At 39.9% G+C, this 21,999-nt stretch overlaps 1 protein-coding gene and 1 long non-coding RNA gene across 2 annotated transcripts in view; one reads left to right on the top strand and one right to left on the bottom strand.

Annotated features, from left to right (window-relative positions):
- The window catches only part of LOC120746155 (fibronectin type III domain-containing protein 5-like), a 59,287-nt gene extending 38,108 nt beyond the window's left edge, over positions 1–21,179 (bottom strand). The window contains exon 1 of the mRNA XM_040051464.1: positions 20,305–21,179. Within this exon, the coding sequence (XP_039907398.1) occupies positions 20,305–20,389 (85 nt within the window). The 5' untranslated portion in view covers positions 20,390–21,179. The remainder of the gene's footprint in view (positions 1–20,304) is intronic.
- On the top strand, positions 7,199–11,683 carry LOC120746156. Its single transcript, XR_005698791.1, has 2 exons — positions 7,199–7,543; positions 7,574–11,683. It is a non-coding gene; the product is annotated as an uncharacterized LOC120746156 (long non-coding RNA).
- Positions 21,180–21,999: the final 820 nt, after the last annotated feature.

Genomic DNA, 21,999 nt, shown 5'->3' with positions numbered 1-21,999 from the left:
TTCCTGTGTGGACACCTCTTTAGCCTCTAGCCAACAGCCAATTTTGGGGGGCTTCCAATTAATCCAGGGTATCCGCTAAATGGATAACAAACAATAGACAATGTCTATTCAAATCTGATTCCTCAGATTCTGTACACTGTTCACTCTTTACATCAGAGGTGTCCAACTCCAGGCCTCAAGGGCCGGTGTCATACAGGTTGTAGATGTGTCCTTCACCCAACACAGTTCATTTAAACGGCTAAATTACCTCCTCAACATGTCTTGAAGCTCTCCAGAGGCCTGAGAATGAACTAATCATTTGATTCAGGTGTGTTGACCCAGGGTGATATCTAAAACCTGCAGGACACCAGCCCTTGAGGCCTGGAGTTCCCCACCCCTGTTTTAGGTAGATTTCTAAAAGGGTCTCTTTTGTCCTCTACAATACTTTTGTCAACACGTACCAAAACCTGCTTAAACATGAACTGTCAGAATGCAGGCGGATTACAGATGTGAACAAGGAGGTTGAGAATTAATTTAGAGCCAATCAACCTCATCCGGATGTGGAAAACCAGGGCTAACCATGTTGGAGTCAATGGAGTTATTATTTTATTTGGTTTTTGTTTTTTTGATAATGTACAGGGTGGGTCATTTATATGGATACACTGTAATAAAATGGGAATGGTTGGTGATATTAAAGTCCTGTTTGTGGCACATTAGTATATGTGAGGGGGCAAACTCCTCAAGATGGGTGGTGACCATGGTGGCCATTTAGAAGTCGGCCATCTTGAATACAACTTTTGTTTTTTCAATAGGAAGAGGGCCATGTGACACATCAAACTTATTGGTAATGTCACAAGAAAAACAATGGTGTGCTTGGTTTCAATGTAACTTTATTCTTTCATGAGTTTTTTACAAGTTTCTCTTTGTACACAGCCATTGACATGTCGAAGAGGTTAACACCTGAGGAGCGGATCGAAATTGTGTTGATATCTGGTGAACGCAGTAACTGGGTCATTGCAGCAGATTTCAATGCAAGACACCCTACGAGACCACCCATCTCCCATGCTACAGTTAGAAAACTGCTTGCTAAGTTTCGTGAAACTGGTTCAGTGTTGCATTTGCCAAAATGTGGACACAAGAAAACTGTCACTAATGAAGAAACATCAGTGGCTGTCCTAGCTTCATTCAGCAAGAGCCCACAGCGTAGCACTCGCCGCATGTCACTGGAGAGTGGCATTAGTCGAACATCCCTTCGGCGGATATTAGCTACTCACAAATGGCACCCTCACAAACTCCAGCTACTGCAGCATCTCAACGAGGATGACCCAGATCGGTGCACAGAATTTGCAGAATGGGCAAAACAAAAATTGGAACAGGACCCTCAGTTCACGCAGAAGATTTTGTTCAGTGATGAGACAAACTTTTATGTGAATGGTGAAGTTAACAAACAAAACCACTGCTATTGGTCTGACACTGAACCACATTGGATGGATCCCTCCAAGACTGTTGGAACAACAAAAGTGATGGTTTTGTGTGGTATATGGGGTGCAACGATAGTGGGTCCATTCTTCATCAATGGAAACCTCAAGGCCACTGGATATGTGAAATTGCTACATGATCATGTGTTTCCCTCTTTATGCACTGAAGCTGGCACGTTCCCTGAGTTTTTCCAGCAAGATGGTGCACCACCACATTATGGGTGCCAGGTCCGAGCATTCCTAGATGAACAGTTTCCTGGAAAGTGGATTGGTCGTCGTGGGCCAGTTGAATGGCCCCCAAGGTCTCCCGATCTGACCCCTTAGACTTTTATCTTTGGGGTCATCTGAAGGCAATTGTCTATGGTGTGAAGATACGAGATGTGCAGCACCTGAAACTACGGATACTGGATGCCTGTGCTGGCATTTCTCCTGCGGTGTTGCTATCAGTGTGTGAAGAGTGGGAGAAGAGGGTTGCATTGACAATCCAACACAATGGGCACCACATTGAACACATTTTATAAGTGATCAGAAACTTGTAAATAACTCATGAAAGAATAAAGTTACGTTGAAACCAAGCACACCATTGTTTTTCTTGTGACATTGCCAATAAGTTTGATTGTCACATGGCCCTCTTCCTTTTGAAAAAACTAAACTAAAGTTGTATCCAAGATGGCCGACTTTTAAATGGCCACCATGGTCACCACCCATCTTGAGGAGTTTGCCCCCTCACATATACTAATGTGCCACAAACAGGACTTTAATATCACCAACCATTCCCATGTTATTACGGTGTATCCATATAAATGGCCCATCCTGTATATTAATAGAAGTGCCACCGCTTAGAATATGCTATGTAAAAAGGGTGGGTGGAATAAGCTAACTCTTTACAGCACAGGTGTCAAACTCATTTTAGTTCAGGGGCCACATGGAGAAAAGTCTATTCTCAAGTGAGCCGGACTGGTAAAATCACTGTATATATAACTTAAAAACAACAACAACTTCAGATTGTTTTCTTTGTTTTAATACGATCAACATAAAAAATAAAGCTAGAGCCTGTGGACAGTATGTTCAAAATAGTACAGGCACAACATAGCTATTAATTACAAAACATTTCATGCTATTTGAAAGTTCTGAGGACAAAGAACACACAAGCACAAAGTGCCTCAGTGATTCACAGAAGTATATCACAGATCACAGAACTACATCAGGGTGTCTCATGCAACACTTTCAGTGGGGTTTCATAGTTTATTTGACTCCTGATACCTGGCATCGTTTAGCTTTCACCAGCTCATCAGTATCGATCGTCACATCCTGAGCGGCAGCTAACTTCAGGATGTGATTCAAGTGCTTGTGCATGAGCCTTGAGCGCAGTTTTGTTTTATTTATGCTCATTACAGAGAAAACTTGCTCACAAAGACATGTGATTCAGAACATGCACAACAGTTTTGCAGCGAGGGCTGTCAAGCTGGGGTAACCTGGCAGGAGATTCTGATAAAAATGTGTTCAAGCCAGCTGCGGCAAATTTGGTCTTCAAATCCAAGTCACACTGCAAGTCTATTATTTCAAGTTGGATCCTGACGGGCAGATCAAAGGGATTCACGGTGAGTCTTTCTCCAGTTCACCAAACAGGTGAACACTAACAGTCCCATTATTTTATCTTTGAACCGCTTCGTATCTGCCACACTTTGGGTCGTGCACACATTTTTCAGATAGTGGAAGTGAGCTGCATCACCACCAGTGAGCTGCGTCTCCCACAATGACAACTTCAACTTGAAAGAACGTAGGCTTTCATAATACTGCGTGACAACTTTGTTGCGTCCTTGCAGCTGTTTGTTCAAGTTATTCAGGCGCTCTGTAACATCCACCATAAATGCAATGTCCTGCATCCATTCTGCGGAATGAAATTCTAACACTGGTTTGCCCTTTTCTTCTATAAACTGTTCAATTTCTTCTTGTAAATCAAAGACACGTTAGTCCTTTATTTATCCAGGTAAAAAAATCTAATTAAGATTAAAAATCTCATTTCCAAGAGAGACCTGGCATGATGTGGTCTTTCTCTCTGAGAAGGCTGTCAAACTGAGGGTGATTGAGGCTTCTGGATCGGATGAAATTAACAGTTTGGATGACCACCTTCATGACGTTATCCATTTTCAGTGACTTGCAACACAAAGCCTCCTGGTGCAAAATACAGTGAAAAGTCCAAAAATCACATCCTCCATTTGCAGATTGCACTTTATCTCTGAACTTTTTTACAACGCCTGCGTTTTTCCCGATCACTGAGGGCGCACCATCTGTAGCCATGCTGACAGCGCGGGACCAGTCCACTCCGACCCTGTCCAGCACACCGACGAGTGCGGTGAAAATATCAGCTGCAGTCGTTGTATCTGTCATCGGCACCAACTCCACGAACTCCTCGGTGACGGTCAATGTGTCGTCAACTCCGCGGATGAAAATTGCCAGTTGTACAACATCTGTAATGTCCGTGCCTTCATCAATTGCAACTAAAAACACAATAAATGACTTTACTTTTTTGCTTCAACTGGCTGTCCAAATCCGCTGAAAGATCAGAAATCCTGTTGGCAACTGTGTTTCTTGTCAGGCTGATATTTGCAAAGGCCTGTCGCTTTTCAGGGCACACAATCTCCGATGCCTTCATCATACATGTTTTTACAAATTCACCCTCTCTAAATGGTTTTAAAGCTAGTGCAATTTTGTTAGCAACAAGGTAGCTAGCTTTCACTGCAGTGTTACTGATGGCTGTGAGTAAACACAGACTGCTGTTTCTTCAGACCCGCCAACAGTTCATTCACCTTCTCTCTTCTCCGCTGTCCTTGAAAGTTGTCATATTTATCGGCATGAAGGCTCACATAGTGGTGACAGAGGTTATATTCTTTCAGCACTGCAACATGCTGGGAACACACCAAACATACAGCTTTCCCATTCACTTCCTTGAATAAATAGGAGTATGACCATTTTTCTTGGAACGCTCTGCATCCACTTTTCTCTTTTTTGACAGACACATATTGGGGCAATGAGGGTGCCAAAGCACATCAGGTTTAAATTTCGCAGGCAAAACTAAGTAGCTCACAATTGCTATTGCGCCATCCAATGGATGCAATTGGAACAGCAGGTTCTTTTTTGAAAAATTGCAGCTCATTTTCATAATGCATTTTTTTTAATTTTATTTGGGGTGCCTTTCAGAAACCCAAGGTCACCTTACGAAGAACAAAATTAATAAAAGGAACAATAATCATAAAATAAGTTAAAATTGCAAAACAGAGCCTGACAACAGATAAAATCAGCACTAAAGTGAATAAACCAGTTTAAACAGATGTGTTTTGAGCTGTGACTTAAATACGGAAAAGGAGTCAATATTTCTTATGGCTGGAGGAAGAGAGTTCCAGAGCCGAGGAGCAGAGCGACTGAAAGCTCTGTTCCCCATAGTAATAAGGCGTGAGGACGGAACAGTAAGATGAAGAGCAGATGATGATCTGAGAGGGCGGGAAACAGTGGTGATATGGAGCAGGTCACACAAATAGGAAGGAGCAGATTTATGGACACACTTGTATGTAAGAAGTAAGATTTTAAAATTTATCCTGGCTTCTACGGGCAACCAGTGAAGCTGCTGAAGAATTGGGGTAATATGAGCTCTTAACGGAGTACGAGTTATGACCCGAGCTGCAGAATTTTAAGAAGTTGGAGTTTATGAAGGGACCTTTCAGGGAGACCAAATAGGAGGGAATTGCAGTAATCAATACGGGACGTAATAAGACTATGGACAAAGATGGCAGCAGCATGGGGAGTAAGGAAGGGACGGAGTTGGTTAATATTACATAAGTGAAACTATGCAGACTGGGTTATGTAATTAATGTGAGACTGGAATGAAAGAGTATTATCAAGTATGACACCCAAACTCTTAACCTGAGGGGAGGGAAGGGTGGGAGAACTTTCAATGTTAATGGAAAAACTGTGGGATTTGGTTAAGATAGAGGCTGTACCAACAAGTAAAACTTCAGTTTTATTACTGTTAAGTTTGAGAAAACTGGAAGAGAACCAGGATCTAATCTCAATAAGACGGTCTGAGAGGGAGGTAGGTGAGAGGGATGAATTGGGTTTAGAAGACATGTAGAGCTGGGTGTCATCGGCATAACAGTGAAAATTTATATTATATTTTCATAATATATGACCCAAGGGTGTAGATTTGGTTTTGGCATTGGTGGGGATGGATGATTCAACCACCAAACCCTGCCCTGTTTCTTTTTTTTTTTCTTTTTGTCTTTGCTTCTTGATAAAAGGAGAAATATACTTGCCTATATATGCTATTGTACGTGCTTTTAAACCATTTAAAATTACAATTCATAGTTTTATATGTGAATTATATAATGTTAAATTACTATTAATCAAATGACTAAGTATTTTAGATTTTAGTTTACTTCAGCCATAATCCATATAAATCAGGTATCATACAAAAATAAAAATAGCTTCAAATACAGTCATGACAATAATAACTAGAAAAATTTGCATTTCCTGCGAAAATGCTGTGTGGATGCCTTTACGCTGAGGATGTCTGCTGAAAAAAGCTGAAAAAGTTGAAAAAAAAAAACAAAAAAAATATTGCCCTGAGCAGGATTCGAACCTGGCCCTTCTGGTACTCAAGGGAGGTTCTCATCTGACTGCGCCACAGTCTTTCTCACAAAGAAGAGGTGGAGAGACTGACAATTCTGGTGAAATTAGCAGAAGCCGCGGAGAATTGGGCTGATAAGAGGTGGAAAGGCTGAAAATTTTACAGAAGAGGTGAATAAGTAGAATTTCTGCTGAAAAGAGATGAAAATTCTGCTGAAAAGAGTTCAATCAGCACAATTTCTACTGAAAAGAGTTTAATCAGCAGAATTTCTACTGAAAAGAGTTGAATGAGCAGAAATCTCCTGAAAAGAGGTTTTTGCTGAAAATAGCAGAAAAAACTGAAAAACTTTTCTGAAAAGAGTTCAATCAGAAGAATTTGTGCTGAAAAGAGTTCAATGAGCAAAATTCTGCTGAAAAGAGGTTTTTACTAAAAAGAGCTGAAAAGCTGGTATTTGTGCTGAAAAGTGGTGAAAAAACTGAAAAATATGCTGAAAAGGGGAGAAAAAGCTTAAATTTGTGTTGAAAAGAGTTAAAAAAGTTTAAGTGTTGACTGAAAGAAATGTTGCCATAAGCGGGATTTGAACCCCGGCCTCCCAGTCCGAGAACGGATGCTCATCTCACTGAGCTAAAACACAGGTCAACCCGGCAAGGAAAATCAGTGAGGCCACTGATGATATGGCAGAAATGGGCAAAAAATATTGCAAAAAAAATTCAATATCTCAAAAAGTATAGAAGTTATGAGCACCAAAAGTCATAGCCGGCATTAGCAGAAAGAGCAGAATTTTTTAAAGTTTGAATGGCAAAAATCGGATGAAAACTGTGGGAGTAGTTGAGTGCCAAAAAGTGTACGGAAGCAACTAGTAAATAGTGGAATAAAGAATAAAGAGAAACAGGATCTCAATAGTGTGGATGCCCTTGAGGGCATCCACACAATAAAGAATAAAGAGAAACAGGAACTCAATAGTGTGGATGCCTTGAGGGCATCCACACAATAAAGAGAAACAGGAACTCAATAGTGTGGATGCCCATTGAGGGCATCCACACAATAAAGAATAAAGAGAAACAGGAACTCAATAGTGTGGATGCCCATTGAGGGCATCCACACAATTTGCATTTCCTGCGAAAATGCTGTGTGGATGCCTTAAGGGCTGAGGATGTCTGCAGAAAAAAGCTGAAAAAGTTGAAAAAAAAATGTTGCCCTGAGCAGGATTCGAACCTGGCCCTCCTGGTCTAAGGGCGGCTATTTAGGTCACTGAGCCAAAGTCATTCTCACAAAGAAGAGGTGGACAGATTGACAATTGTGCTGAAATGAGCAGAAGCTGATGAGAATTGTCCTGATAAGAGGTGGAAAGGCTGAAAATGTTTCAGAAGTGGTGAATAAGCAGAATTTGGGCAGAAAAGAGGTGAAAACTCTGAATATTTTGCTGAAAAGAGTTCAATCAGCAGAATTTGTTCTGAAAAGAGTTCAATCAGCAGAATTTTGCTGAAAAGAGTTTTTTTTCTGAAAACAGCAGAAAAAACTGAAAATTGTGTTGAAAAGGGCTGAAAAAGCTTAAATTTGTGTTGAAAAGAGTTAACAAAGTTTAACTGTTGACTGAAAGAAATGTTGCCATAAGCGGGATTTGAACCCGGGCCTCCCAGTTTGAGAACGGACGCTTATCTCACTGAGCTAAAACAAAGCTCAACCCGGCATGCAAAATCAGTGAGGCCATTGATAATGTGTGTCATTTCAATGGTCAAAAGTCATAACACACATCAGCAGAAATAGCAGAATTTTTTAAAGTTTAAACATAGTATTTCTGCTAAAACTTAGTATTTATACTAAATAATATTTTTTTTCCTGCCAAATCATAGCATTTGTGCTGGAACACAGAAAATTCTGCCAAATCCTACAATTTGTGCTAAAACATTATTTATGATTTAGCAGAAACACTGGGACTTGGTAGAAATACTATGATTTACATGAAATACTTTGACTTAGCAGAAGTACTACAATCTAGGAAAAAAGTACTACAGCATAGCAGAAATTCTATCATTGAGCAGAATTACTAGGATTTAGAAGAAATACTAAGATTTGGCACAAACACTGATGTGGCTCAAGAACCTTTATTGTGCAGTTATACTATGATTTGGAAGAAATACTATGCTTTGGCACAAATACTATGATTTGGAAGAAATACTATGTTTTAGCACAAATACTATGATTTGGCTCAAATACTATGATTTACCAGTAATACTATGTTTTGGTACAAATACTCCACTTTGTCACAAATACTATAATTGAGTACAAGTACTATAAGTTTACAGAAATACTATGATTTAGCAGAAATGCAATGTTTTTGCAGAAACACTGTAATTTCGCTTAAATAGTATGAAATAGCAGTAATACTATGATTTGGCAGAAATACTACTTTTTAGCACAAATACTATTGTACAGAATGGTGTACGTCAGTTTAATGCTGGGTGGTGCTGCAATAGTAACTATCCTCGGTCAGAAGGAGAGGCTGACATCCAGGGATTAGATTACCACAGGTGGAGTTTATTGGCGGTCAGATGGATGGTACAGGGAGGTATGGCATACAGTAGGAGCATGTGGAGAGGTGATATGGTGTGGTTTCTATGATTAAGAACAGGGTATGCATTACAACATGCATACAGATTAAAGATTAAGAAAACTGGCAACAAATTCCTCCACTACAAATCAGTCTGATACCACTTCTTACTGGCGGTCAGATGGATGGTACAGGGAGGTATGGCATACAGTAGGAGGATGTGGAGAGGTGATATGGTGTGGTTTCTATGATTAAGAACAGGGTATGCATTACAACATGCATACAGATTAAAGATTAAGAAAACTGGCAACAAATTCCTCCACTACAAATCAGTCTGATACCACTTCTTACTGGCAGTCAGATGGATGGTACAGGGAGGTATGGCATACAGTAGGACGATGTGGAGAGGTGATATGGTGTGGTTTCTATGATTAAGAACAGGGTATGCATTACAACATGCATACAGATTAAAGATTAAGAAAACTGGCAACAAATTCCTCCACTACAAATCAGTCTGATACCACTTCTTACAGGGTTCACGTTTACTAAGGCACTACCCAAAAGGCGCCACAAGAGGGCACTCCAACACAAGAGATGACCTATTTACACTGTAAACAGCCCCTACTTAGCCACTACATAATACAAAGTCACACAAATACTATGATTTGGCAGAAATACTATGACTTAGTAGTAATACTATAACATAACAGATTTCCTAAAAAAAACTATGAAATTGCAGTAATTCTATGACTTGGCAGAGATACTACCTTTTAGCACAAATACTATAACAACGCAGAAATACTATGACTTAGTAGTAATACTATAACATAACAGTTCAATGTTCTTGCACAAATACCACAATATGGCAAAAATACTATGTTTTAGCACAAATACTGTGATTTGGTATAAATACTACGATTTGGCACACATACTATATTCCGCAGATACACTATAACATAACAGATATTCTATGACTTAGTAGTAATACTATAACATAACAATATTATTAATTGGGCACAAATACCACGATTTGGCAAAAATACTATGATTGGGTACAAATACTATGATTTGGCAATAATACTGCGTTTTAACAACAACTACTGAGATTTGCTTGAAATACTATTATTTAGAAGAAATACTATGACTCCATAGAAATACGATGCTTTGGCACAAATACTATGATTTGGCACAAGTACTATAATTTAGTACAAATACTATGATTGGGCAGAAGTACTATGTTTCAGTACAAATACTATGATTTGGCAGGAATACTCTGATTTGGCAGAAATACTCTGATTTAGCAGAAGTACTATCTTTTGGTAGAAATTCCTGCTAAAAGGTACTATTTCTGCGTTTTAGCAGAAATACTGTAATTTGGCATAAATACTATAATTTGGGATAAATACTATGATTTGGCACATATACTATATTCAGCACATATATTATAAAATAACAGAAATATTATGATTTGGCCCCAAAACCATGATTTTGCACAAATACCATGATTTGGCAAATATACTATGATTTTTCAAAAATACTATGATTTAACAGAAGTACTAAGATGTAGTAGAAGTACTTTGGTTTAGCAGAAATACTATGATTGAGGAGTAATACTTAAACATAGGAGAAATACTGATACACAGACACACATACACAGACAGTAAAGGGAACAGGAGCTGTTGAGAGTCTGGGCTTGGTATATGTAGGTCAGTTAAATTAGCTGCACCTGCTGTAGTCAGCCCTTACACACACAGACACAGAGAGAGGTGTGAGTTTTCTTCAGTGTATTTCTGACATTCAGGATTCCCCTCGAACAAATGGCCATAATTTCCTAACCGTAGAGGCTAGAACGGTCATTCAGACATCGTTTTGTTCAGAAGAGATGGGGGAATCTTCAGGTCTTCATAATTCAGAGATAAAATATGAATTATTAAAGATATTTGACTTGTGATGCACCATAACTGAGTAGAGCGAAGCAAAAACTGCCTTGACTTGCCCTCAAACAACGCTTTGTAACTCGAAATCTATTTGGAGTATCGATATCATTCTTTCACCATAAGAAACAGCAGACTTTGGTGAACAGTCATGGAAATTTTCAGAGCTCTGTGGAAATCCATCAAAAAGATATGATGAGAGAAAAAAGTGCCTCATTTTCAGAATTTGAATTCTGATGAAATCTGAGCGAGGGACAAATTTCCTACCCTCAAACAAGTCTAACTCATCTCAGAACGGTAATAGGTGAGAAAATAATTCTTGAATTGTGAGCATCAGGAGTGTCTGAAGATATACGGGGACAAGCCTCAAGTCTTAACTTCGCTTCGTTAAGGAGATATGACAATTTGAAAATGCCTCTCATTAGAGAAATCCAGCGGTGATTTTGAACAAACTCTCCATTGAGTTTATATGGAGAGTTTTCACACTTTGTGTTACTCTGAGGAGATTTGCAAAAAATCTATGAGTCCCACAACAATGATAGTGACATTTTCTGAAAGCCAGCAAAAATACCTACGTTTTGATGTATAATTTGTGGGGCTTGAGTGGAAATTGAGCGAGTAGCAAGAAGTTGTTCGGACATGAAGAGAAAATTCAAACAGTTTCACTGTCCCCTCTGAGTTAATTGCATAGCAACCATAGCAACGCATGTATTTTCTGAAAAATCACAATTTTGCAACTGAAGACTTAAAGAGAGATAAGATTAAAACGGTAGAAGATCTGAAAAAGCTGAATCATACAGGAATAGCCCAATCATTTGAGAACATTTTAAAGTTTGAATGGAGTTTCTAGGTGAAAGTATGAGCATGCAGTTAAGTTTCAAAGACAAGAAAGTTTTAGCAGAATTGTGGAAGTTTCCCATTCATTTCAATGGGACAAATTAAAGGAAAAAAGTGTAATATTTTAAAAAGTATAATAGCTATAACTACCAAAAGATATAGCACCCATCTCCAAAAAGAGGAGAACAGTTTAGAGTTTGAACGGAGAAAATCGGCAGAAAACTGAGGGAGTAGTTAACGTCCAAAAAACGTACGGAAGCAACTAGAATAATAAAGAATAAAGAGAAACAGGAACTCAATAGTGTGGATGCCTATGGCATCCACACAAATATGACTTTAAGGATTTAGCAACATTACTTCAGTTATAGTACACCAACATTAGCACTAAGGGAAAACTGAATGATCTGGTGGTTTTTGTCAATAAAACTACTCATCTAAGATTACCACAAAGTAAAAGATCTCTCAACAAACATCTCTCAGCCTTCTCCTCTCGTTAACTGAGATAAACTGCTGGCATATTTGTTTTACATCTATACTGTCCAGTCTCTCCTGGTGGACATGGTACAGCCTCTGTAAACTAATATCCTGGCTTGCTCGAGGCTCTCTGACAGTTTCAATCAAAATTAGAAATGCTACTCTGAGACTGAGATAATTAATAGTGCTGCCTGTTGTGCAGTTAGTTTCCAAAACACTTATTCATGGTTACATATACTTTTAGGCTGATGTGGGCCAAAACCTAGCATAGCCTGTAACGTTATTATGACACATCTTATGAGTGAACTTGACTTTAAGTGACTTACAGGTTTCTTTGAAAAATACTTTCTTACATCCAGGTTCTTCCTTTTTGCTGCCGTCCTCCTCTCCTCCTTGCAGGGCCTCGCAGCGCAGGTTTGCCGCTGCTAAAACTAAACAGAGCTCCCTGAAAGGCACAGCCAATCACATTGGCCATATTTGTCACATGAGGTAGGACTCCAGTAGAGAACGTAATTTTACTCTTTCTGCACCGCTGGGTGAATGAGACGCTGACAGATCTTTTTTTTTTTTTCTTTCTAGCGGGTTTGATTTCTTTACTCAAAGAGATCAAATTATTGGTGGGAATAAATTCAATAATCGCTGGATATTGGTGGGGACATGTCCCTTCCGTCCATGCCAAATCTACGCCCTTGATATGACCAAGAGGGAGCATGTAAATAATGAATAAAAGAGGCCCTCATCAGCTCAGTTTTATACTTTACAAAATCATCTCTCGGGCCGGATTAAACCCGTTTGCCACCCCTGGTCTACAGCTTCATGATCAGTAATTTAGGTTCTTCCTGTTTAATGCAATTCTTTGCTGCCATTTGTTTATGTTTTATTGGAGTTTTTTTTTTTTTTTATTGTTCTTGTCATATCAAACTGCAGTATTGAGCAAAATAAGTTGAAAAAAACCTCTTTGGTTCTGGAGTCAACATTTTAAAATAGGTTTTTGTTGCAAAGGAGAAAATGCACAACTTTTTTTCCCTCTACAGATTTTCAAAAAAGTAAAAAAGAAATGCATGTTTGATGCTGCCAATTATCAGCAAGAAAATGCAGCCTGTTCTCAATCCCCAGGGTTTCAGATACCTTCTTTTGTCAAAGCATGTCTGGCATCTCCTTTTGCACACAGTGTCCTTCTGAGCCTGCAGCAGCATGTTTGACCTGCTAAAGGCTGAAGGTAATTAGTTTTTGTGGCACGTTCCTTCAAAAGCAGCCGTGGAATTAATAAATGCCACAAAACGTTATTGCATTTCTCCAAAGCAGACCTCAGAATGCAGAATAATAACCCCCTTTTCAGGTCTTGGAGTTTCTCTCACAGCTCTGCTTGTGCTGAGTTTTGGAGACAGTAATCCTAATCCGGGTTTTAACAGGAAAATAAAATGATAATTTAACAGAGATGTGAAGTTCGGCCTGGATGTGCTCACTCTGGAGAATTTCCCTCATCTTCCCGTCCTTATTTGAAGTAAAAAAAAACCCAACCCACCCACACTGTGGTTTGATCTCTCCACACAGTGCTGTATCCGTGTGTTGTACTATGAAATGGACGAAAGCCAAATCTACTAAACATGGATTTTTTCGTCGGCCTCCGACCTCGTGTTTCTCTGCAGGACCACAAGGTGAAAACAAAAACAAGTCCGGAGATGGCAGCTGTTTACCTCCGCTCGTCCTGGAGTACAGTACTCTGTGACGTGTGACTCGAGTCAGACGTTCAGCTGTAAATCACAGCGAAGAAACAGTTTGACGATTGACTCAGACAGCCTAATCTCACTAATGGCTCCCTACCACTCTCTGAGATGGATGGATGTCCGTGGATGTGCACGATCTAATATAGTAACATCCTCTCCATACTGATTAAATATACAGTATGAGTGCATTATGAGACATTGTTCCCCTCACTCCTCTTACATAAGAGCGAGACAGAAGGAAACTTGTTGTTGCTTCACTTTGTGTTTTTTTTTCTGTCCCTGGCTACCTTTGAGGTCATTTCGTGCTGCACTAACTTTCTTTGGTGTCTCTTTGCAACTGTTTTTGTTGATTTCCATAAAAGTCTTGATTCACCACTCATTTCTTTATGATTTGCTCAGAAAACAGGAACTTAGGATGTATTGAAACGTACAAACATATAAGGCAAAAACCCCCAACAGAATTTGCGCAATTTTAATGAGCTGAAAGTAAATATTTGGTTTGACCATCTTTATTCTTCAGCACAGTCTGAACTCTCTTAGGCAGCTTTCTTGTCATGTCTTTAAGTCGTCTTCAGGAATAGTTCTCCAGGTTTCTTGAAGGACAGTCAAAGCTCTTCTTTGGATGTTTCTGCCTTTTGTTCTGTTCTCTGTCAACATGATCCCACACTGCTTCAATAATGTTGACGGTGTGTTTTTCTATCCAGGTATTATTTTACTGCATTCTCATGGTGAAAAATCTTGCTTTTGTTCATCAGATACTTACCAGATGGTATTACAAAGTGGATCAAAATCTGATGGCGCTTTTCTGTGTTCATAATTCATCAATTTTAAGTGGCTCAACAAAATAAGCCCCCCAAAATACTTGGGGGACTGGACTGGGTTAAAAATGAGTGGAAAAGTAGCCAAAAGAAACACACTGGAAAACCTCCACAAAGTTTTAAGAACTACTGGTCCAGAGACAGAAAGTCTGGCCCCTTGGAAGCAAAAATATAAAGAAATGACAGCTGGCTCAAAACTTTTGCACAACATTGTATGTGTTCCTTTCTGTTCATTTTCAAACTATTTTTTGTAATTTTGTGCCAATTTTCATCCATCCATGACTCTCTCTGGTCACTCTGTGACTGTTGTTTTCGGATGTCTTCATCGTGTACCACGGAGGCTCTGCTATGCTTGTGATAATTTTGTGTTGCCGCAACGTAATTTTCTCCTTCTCTGTGAACCATTTGCAAATCTTTTCAGTCCTTTTGTGTCATTTTTCCATCATTTTTGCCTCAGTTTGTCACTATTTGTTGTCATTCTTTGCCACTACTCATTTTTTAGGATGCTTTCCATTCTTGTAATAATTTTGCATGATTTTTCATTTGTTTTTGGTTTTTTTTACAACTATCTGTTTTGTTGCTTTGTGCATTTTTTTTAACGTTTTTTGTGATTATTTTGTTTTTCTTTTCCATATTTTTTGTGCTTTCTGTGTCTCGTTATGATGAATTTAGGGTCATTTTTGTGTTGCTTTTCAATATATTTGTTACAAGGACACTTCATTTTTTTGTTGTTTTTTCATTTGTTTAGTGAATCTGGAGACACTCAGCTTTTGTGGTTATTTTAAATGTTCTATTTACACTGTGCATTTGTGTTGTTTTCCATTACTTTTGTGCCTCTTTGTACACATTTTGTGCTTTCCATTATATTCTTGCATTACTTTCCTGTTTAGTGCAACTTTTATATTGTCACCTTTGGGGAAATTTTCAAATAGTGACTTTTTTGTTACTATTTGTGTAAATGTCATTCACTGGATGTCTGGATGTGACCAGGTGATAGTTTTTGTGATCATTTTGTTTCTCTATCTACATGGCAGAGCTATGCTTGTTGCTTTCCATACATTTATGTTTCTTCGTGATTATGAAAGATTAATTGAACCCTAGCGGCTGACACTACGAGTCCTCCTCACCCCTGGGCGTGTGCCCTGCATGTCCTATTAGGAATCCTTTCATGAGAATGGCAATTTACGTTTGCTGGCCTAGCAACTGTAAACTGTAAAGGAGTGGACATGGTTGGCAACGAGTCTTAGTACTACCCCCCACACCATAACACCACCACCACTAGCAGCCTGAATCTTGAAAGCATGGATCCATCCTGCCTTGTATTAATCTTGTTCATACCAAATTTTGACCCTACCATCTGACTGTTGCAGCAGAAACCGAGACTCATCAGACCAAGCAACATTTTTCTAGTGTTACATTGTCTAATTTTGGTAATTCTGTGTGAATTTTCATTTAAATCATTAGATTGCCATGGAAAGATAAGGACAATCAGCACTGAGCTGAGGCAGTTATGTGAGGCTGAGCTGAGTATAAAGAGAGGCTTCGCTGCTGGAATAAAACAGCACTTTACCCTGCTCCTTTTAAAATAAATACCTCCTGTGTCTGCAGTTGGTGCATTTTTATGATCCCCCTACAAGCTCTATGCTCATCTTTCTGCTTTGTTCTCCTTTCTGAAGACCCGTGTAGGACAGCTTTCGTCTCACTCCCGAGGTTTTCATCAGGGAGCGGCGAGATGCAACAGAGAGAAACACAACTGCAAATAAATCTTGGGAATTTATTCTTGGCTTTGACAGCATACGGACTAAAAATATTGTCGTGCGAGGTCCAGTTACTTGGCTAGACTTTTTAGCCATATCCCACGTAAGCTGGCAAGAGCTTTGCCACGTGATAAAGAAAGCTCAAATATAGCGACTCCTTTACAGAGCACACACACTGGCCTTTTAAATATAAGTTTATAATGAAGGTCAGAGCTGTTGGTGGTGTCACAGTGGACTGCCTTATATTAAAAAGTGTGGCTAATACTCTCCTTCCTCTGTTAGAAATCCTAGCTTGTAATCACTGTAGAGTACAGATGCAATAACAAACTCATATTGAAGTAGTGCCAATCAGAACTAGACACTGAGTGCATGCCAAATAAAGCAACAAAGTGGCCTCTGCTGAATTCTCTGCTGGTACAAAGACTAAAATGTCACCCCAAACTATTCAAAATATCAGCTGAGCATGTGCATGTGCAGCTTAAACAAAGGACACAAACCTGCACGTGTTTAAATTTTCATTTTTGAAAAAAATGTAAGTAGACTGACCTTGCCCATCACCCACATTTACTCTTAATATCCAAATTAGTTTAGACTAGACACTCTTTGACCTGTAACCGTTTTCTCAGTTTCCTTAATAAATAAGACTTGGGGTAACATATTCTAATTTTAGTTTGTCATTCTAGATGTGGGATATTATTTGAAGGTTGACAACTTAAGCAAAAAATTGGCTAAAATGAAAAGACGGCTAAGCGATGCGTATTTCTTGCCTCAGAGGTTTTCAGAAACACATTTTGCTGAAGCATCTTCTTAATTCGTAAGATGAAAATTAGCTCCAATGTTTGTTGAAATCTGGGACCTCACAATCAACATAAGCTATTCCTCTGCATGGTTATACAACCATGTAGGAGAAGGAGATCACTGTGTAGTACTGGCCGTCAAGCATCCATTGCAGTGATGCAAATATGCCCCTATGGCCAAGCATATCGTTATTTTGTCAGAACCACGGGCATCCAGGTTCATGCATGAGGTGTCCTTTCGAGCGTGCACCCAGACAGACAGGGTTGTGGCATCGAGCAAAAAGATCTGGCACTCCCAACTCATCATTTGCCAATATTCCTAAACCTAACCGAGTCAGGTTTTAGTGCCTAATGCTAACTACTGAAAGCAAAAGTTAAAAGTGAGTGAAAAAACAAAACAAATACGCATGTGAAGAACAAAATAAGCAAAAATGAAAACACACGATGCACTGTCTCCTAGCTGAGAAACCTGCAGCCTCCTAAGGCAGACTCGGTAGGTCTCTAAAATAAGACCTTTATCTCTCTGTGTTAGAGCAGCAACACCAGGGAGCAGATTCCTGAAATCAGGAGATGCAGCTGATAAATCAGCATTTCAGACCAGAATCATACAAAGCAAAAAGAGATGGTCATGCTCAAATGAAGACTTGTCACATGTTAAATGACTTGTCGTTAGCTGAGCAGTGTGTGGCTTCAGAGCCAGACGCTCAGTTCGAGCCTTCATAACAGGACTTCACTAACTGTCGGGAGATGTAGCAGTGACTACATCCATCTTCAATCTGTGGTCAGGATGACAACATGACGGCACCACCACAACAAAATATTAACTGTGGGTAATGTAACTCATTCCACATAATCCCCTGTAGGGCCCAACATACATAGAAAAGTTAAGACCGATACAGATACCAATACCTAATACTGATATTGATCCTTATACCAATACTGAGCGTAATACCGATACTTGGTTAAAAATCCGATACATTAGCTAATAATTTTTTTGATATGTGTAGTTATTTATGAGTTCTTACTTACATGTTGTAACACTAATATGATATAATCGTTTTACTGACCCAAAAAGTGGTTGATTACATGTTTATGCCCGAAACTGCTCGAGTTGGCAGCTGGTTGTCATTTGTGGTCTCCCAAACATGTGTTTTGTGAAACTATTCAACATCATTTGCTTTTTAGATTTTTACTATCGGCTAATACTCATATATCAGCAAATAGCTAATATGAGGCCGTCGTGGCAGAGCTAATCCCCGGGATGCATTTTTTCATTTTTACTTTCAAACAAAGACATAAATTGGATCAAAAATGACTGATCATGCCTGTTGAGCAAAGATTTTAGATTTGCACATGTTGGAATTTTAATTTTCTGATTCAGGTTGGTCCCTAGTTTAACGCCCAGTGAACAAATTCCATATGTTTCAGTGTTAAAATCTTTTTTATTTGACTGAAGACTCTTCAGCCAGTTAACATTGCTTATAATCCTGCTCAGAGTCTGGGACAAGCTAACATCCACCTCTTTTTATGGACTTTGTGGGTATATAAGGTATGCAAAGGAAGATACTTATAAAACAAGAACATACATAATCATAAAGGATAAAGCAACTCATTTATTATAATCCCCCGTGTGCGGGTAATGCATTGTTAAGAATGTAACTCACACTGAACACAGATTGTTCTGCTAGCCAAAGCCTTTTGTTGAAAAAGCACAATTTTCAGTCTCATAAAACATAAAACAAATATTTTTACACAAAGCTATAACCAGGTGTAATATCACCTGCTGCTTCAAAGTCATGAATCAATCTTTTTAAAATAAGACGCCGGTCGCTTCCTGAAGTGCTGCTGTCTGTGATTTATGGTGAAGGAGGGAAAAAAAGGCTTCCTCCCGCAGCTGTTTGTCATGACTGGAAATCTGCATTTAAAATTAATGGGTGGCAGAGAGCAGGAAAACGAAGCGTGGTTGATGAGCTCCCATAAAGACATGACGTCTGTGACGTGAGCTGAGCAGGTAAAGGCCGTGTGGGGGGATACAAAGACACAGCAGCTCATTGGATACATCGATACAGAACCTTGTAAGGGCAGATTAGCTGCTCTTTGGTATTCATCCAAAAAAAAGCATGTTAATTCGGTGCTATTTGCCAAAGGCTACTTTGGATTAAACCTCATGGGAAGGTGCAGAGGAGGGGGGATGTGACCAGTGGTCTGGGTGATTTAAGTGCATTCCTGCAACAGCTAATTAAACAGAGCAAAGGAGGAGTGAGAGAGAGAGAGATTGCTTTGAAATTCTAATCCCCCGATAGGCATTCAATTAAGGTTGGGACACTTTTACAACAGCTGTTAGTCTAGTTGAGGCGTAAACAGAGCGCAGCATACGCTCCACTCACCTCAAATCACACAGGTGGACACACAAAGCAGTGTGTCAATGTAGAGTCGAACCGCTGTCACGTACTTAAAGCTGTAGATGATAACGAAATATCGATCATCTTTCAGGGCCAACAGCTTATTATTACTGCATATATCGCCAGTTTTTACAGGCTAACATCCAGGTTTTCCCTCTTTTGTCCCACATGGTATTTACACTGATGGTTGTTATTTGTGTTTGGCATCTTTGCAAACTTTTGCAGCTTAAAAATGATGATGTGTGGGCTTTCAGCTGTCCATTTTCTGTGCAGAACACCACGTGAACAGTATCGCCTTTTCATGATTGCTTTCAGATCATACAAAAGAATGAAAATAAAGAAAAATAAAAGCTTTTTGTGCAAAATGCAGACCTAGTGCCTGCTCACTGGACTCATTCTCTTCCTGTTTCTTCTTTTATCATGATTAACACACACACACACACACACACACACGCACATATACATATATATATATATATATATATATATATATATGTATATATATATATATATATATATATATGTATATGTAGGGTTTTTTGTTTTTTTAACACTGCATTTAAATCACCATTCCACTTCTTACTTCTTATCAGTCAGACGGAGGTATTTCTAGAGCCAAAGCAAAACGAGGCTCTTGTCCTTGCTCAGATATAACAAGGACATTGGGCTTTTTAAAAATTCGATGTTTTTCCAATGGAGTTTTGAACGCAGCTTGATTAAAAAAGACAAAGCTGCTTCAAATGAGCTTAAATGGAGAGAAACAGCGTGGTAGACATGTGTTCAAACACCTGTGTCCCATCATGCCGTAAAAATGTCATAATTATGTGAGTTATGCCAGCTGTTTGTGCCAATCCTGTCACTGCTTCCTAAAGTTTCTTATATTTAGATTAAATATGAGACACAGAGAAGGAAAACGGGACACTCACTTCCTCCGACCATCCCCGGGGTCTGCCAGCAGGCCAACAGGAGCAGCAGCATCAGCCCGAGATCCAGGTGAAGAGACACGGTCATAACCTCCTCCTGTGTCTCCACGCACAAATACGCACACACCACCACCACCACCTCTGGCTCCTTCTGCACGCTTTCTTCTCTTCCTCACCTTCTCACCTCCTTTACCCCACCTCCCCCTGCTGCTTATTTACTGAAGGTCTCGCCACGGGGTCACCACTGTTTCCACATCACCCGTCATCTTCTGCTGCTGCTGGTGCTGCTGGTGTGGAGGGCACAGTTTTGCCAGACCGCACTGGTCGGACTCCCAACTTGCGCGAAGTAGGTCAGTAGGTGTGCAGCCTAAATCCCAGCCTCTGCTCTCTCACCGAGGGCACGGAAAAGCGCAGAGCGGAGCCCGGAGGAGCAGAAGAAGGTGGAGGGGGTGGGAGAAGCTAACAGGTAGTCTCCGTGTCTTGCGGTTTCTGGTTAAATGTCGGAGATTTCGTCGCAGCAGGTGGAAGGTCGGAGCTCGGTCATTTATGAGGAGAAACTGCGCTCATTCGGGGTTCGTATGGATACATAAGAGGACGAGGGGCTGATGCCGAGGCTCCCGACGTCTCTCACAGGAGGACGCAGGAGCCCAAAAGGTGGTCCCGTCTCATCCGGAGAACCGCAGGCTGGTTTAAAATCTGGCAGATTGCGGGGAACCTCTGAGGATCAGAAGATATATGTGTGTGCGTGTGTGTGTGTGCGCAGGAGCTTCAGCCGGGAACTCCTCACGTCAGCCGCAAACACAGCCGATCTGCACCGACACAAATCCTGTCACTACACAGAGCATGGAGGATGATGAGGATGAGGAGGGGGGGGGAGGAGAGCGAGAGAGGGAAGGTGGGTGGGAGGGAGGGAGGGAGAGGACGAAGAGGTGCGTTTCTGTTCGCGGAATAACCTGCAAGCTGCTAGAGACGAGCGCTCTGAAGTGCCAACTGTTGCTTATGTAATAAGCCTCGCAGCACTGATCTGAATTCATTCCTTCAGAGATCAACAAGTACAGCCACGAGCCCATCTGCCTCTGACTGGTTTTAAACTGGGTGCTGTTTAACCCTCAATTCCAGTCACAGCCTCCCAGTGGTCTGTGACTCATACTCACTGGTTTTCTATTTGAGCTATAGCTGCCGTTTTGTTACCTTTTAGCCATAGCCTTTATGTAAAAGATGGACATAACCACTGAGGACTGTCAGAATTTTCAAATAGTTGTTAACTTATTTAAAAAAAAATATTAAAAAAATAAGAAAAGAAATATCATTTGTAGGACTATTTTTTTCTCTTAACCCTTTAAAGCCAGTCAGAGCAGACACGCTCTGTTTTGCGTAACTATTTTTAAATCCGGGTAGAACTGCAACCATGTAAGCTAGCGCAATAATTTTTTTTGCTTATGAAATGGAGGAGTTGTACTTACATCTTATGGCATCAGCTTGATCTATGTCACGGTTTCCTTCCACATATAGCTTTGCAAAAATGGCATAAAAAGCACTTACAGCAACAAAAACATAATATTCCAGAAACATGCTTTGCCGATCCGATCAGCTGTTCATAACACTTCCTACGTCCATCAGCGTGAACTATCGCATGTCCGCCATGACCTGCCCGAAACCGGAAGTAACGTCATTTTGCAGAAATGCAGTTTTTTTTTT

The sequence above is a fragment of the Simochromis diagramma genome, unplaced genomic scaffold (assembly GCF_900408965.1).
Source record: "Simochromis diagramma unplaced genomic scaffold, fSimDia1.1 OVJJ01000107.1, whole genome shotgun sequence".
Taxonomy (NCBI): Eukaryota; Metazoa; Chordata; class Actinopteri; order Cichliformes; family Cichlidae; genus Simochromis; species Simochromis diagramma.
The sequence above is the reverse complement of the archived record's forward strand: the minus strand, read 5'-3'. Positions and strand labels throughout refer to the sequence as shown.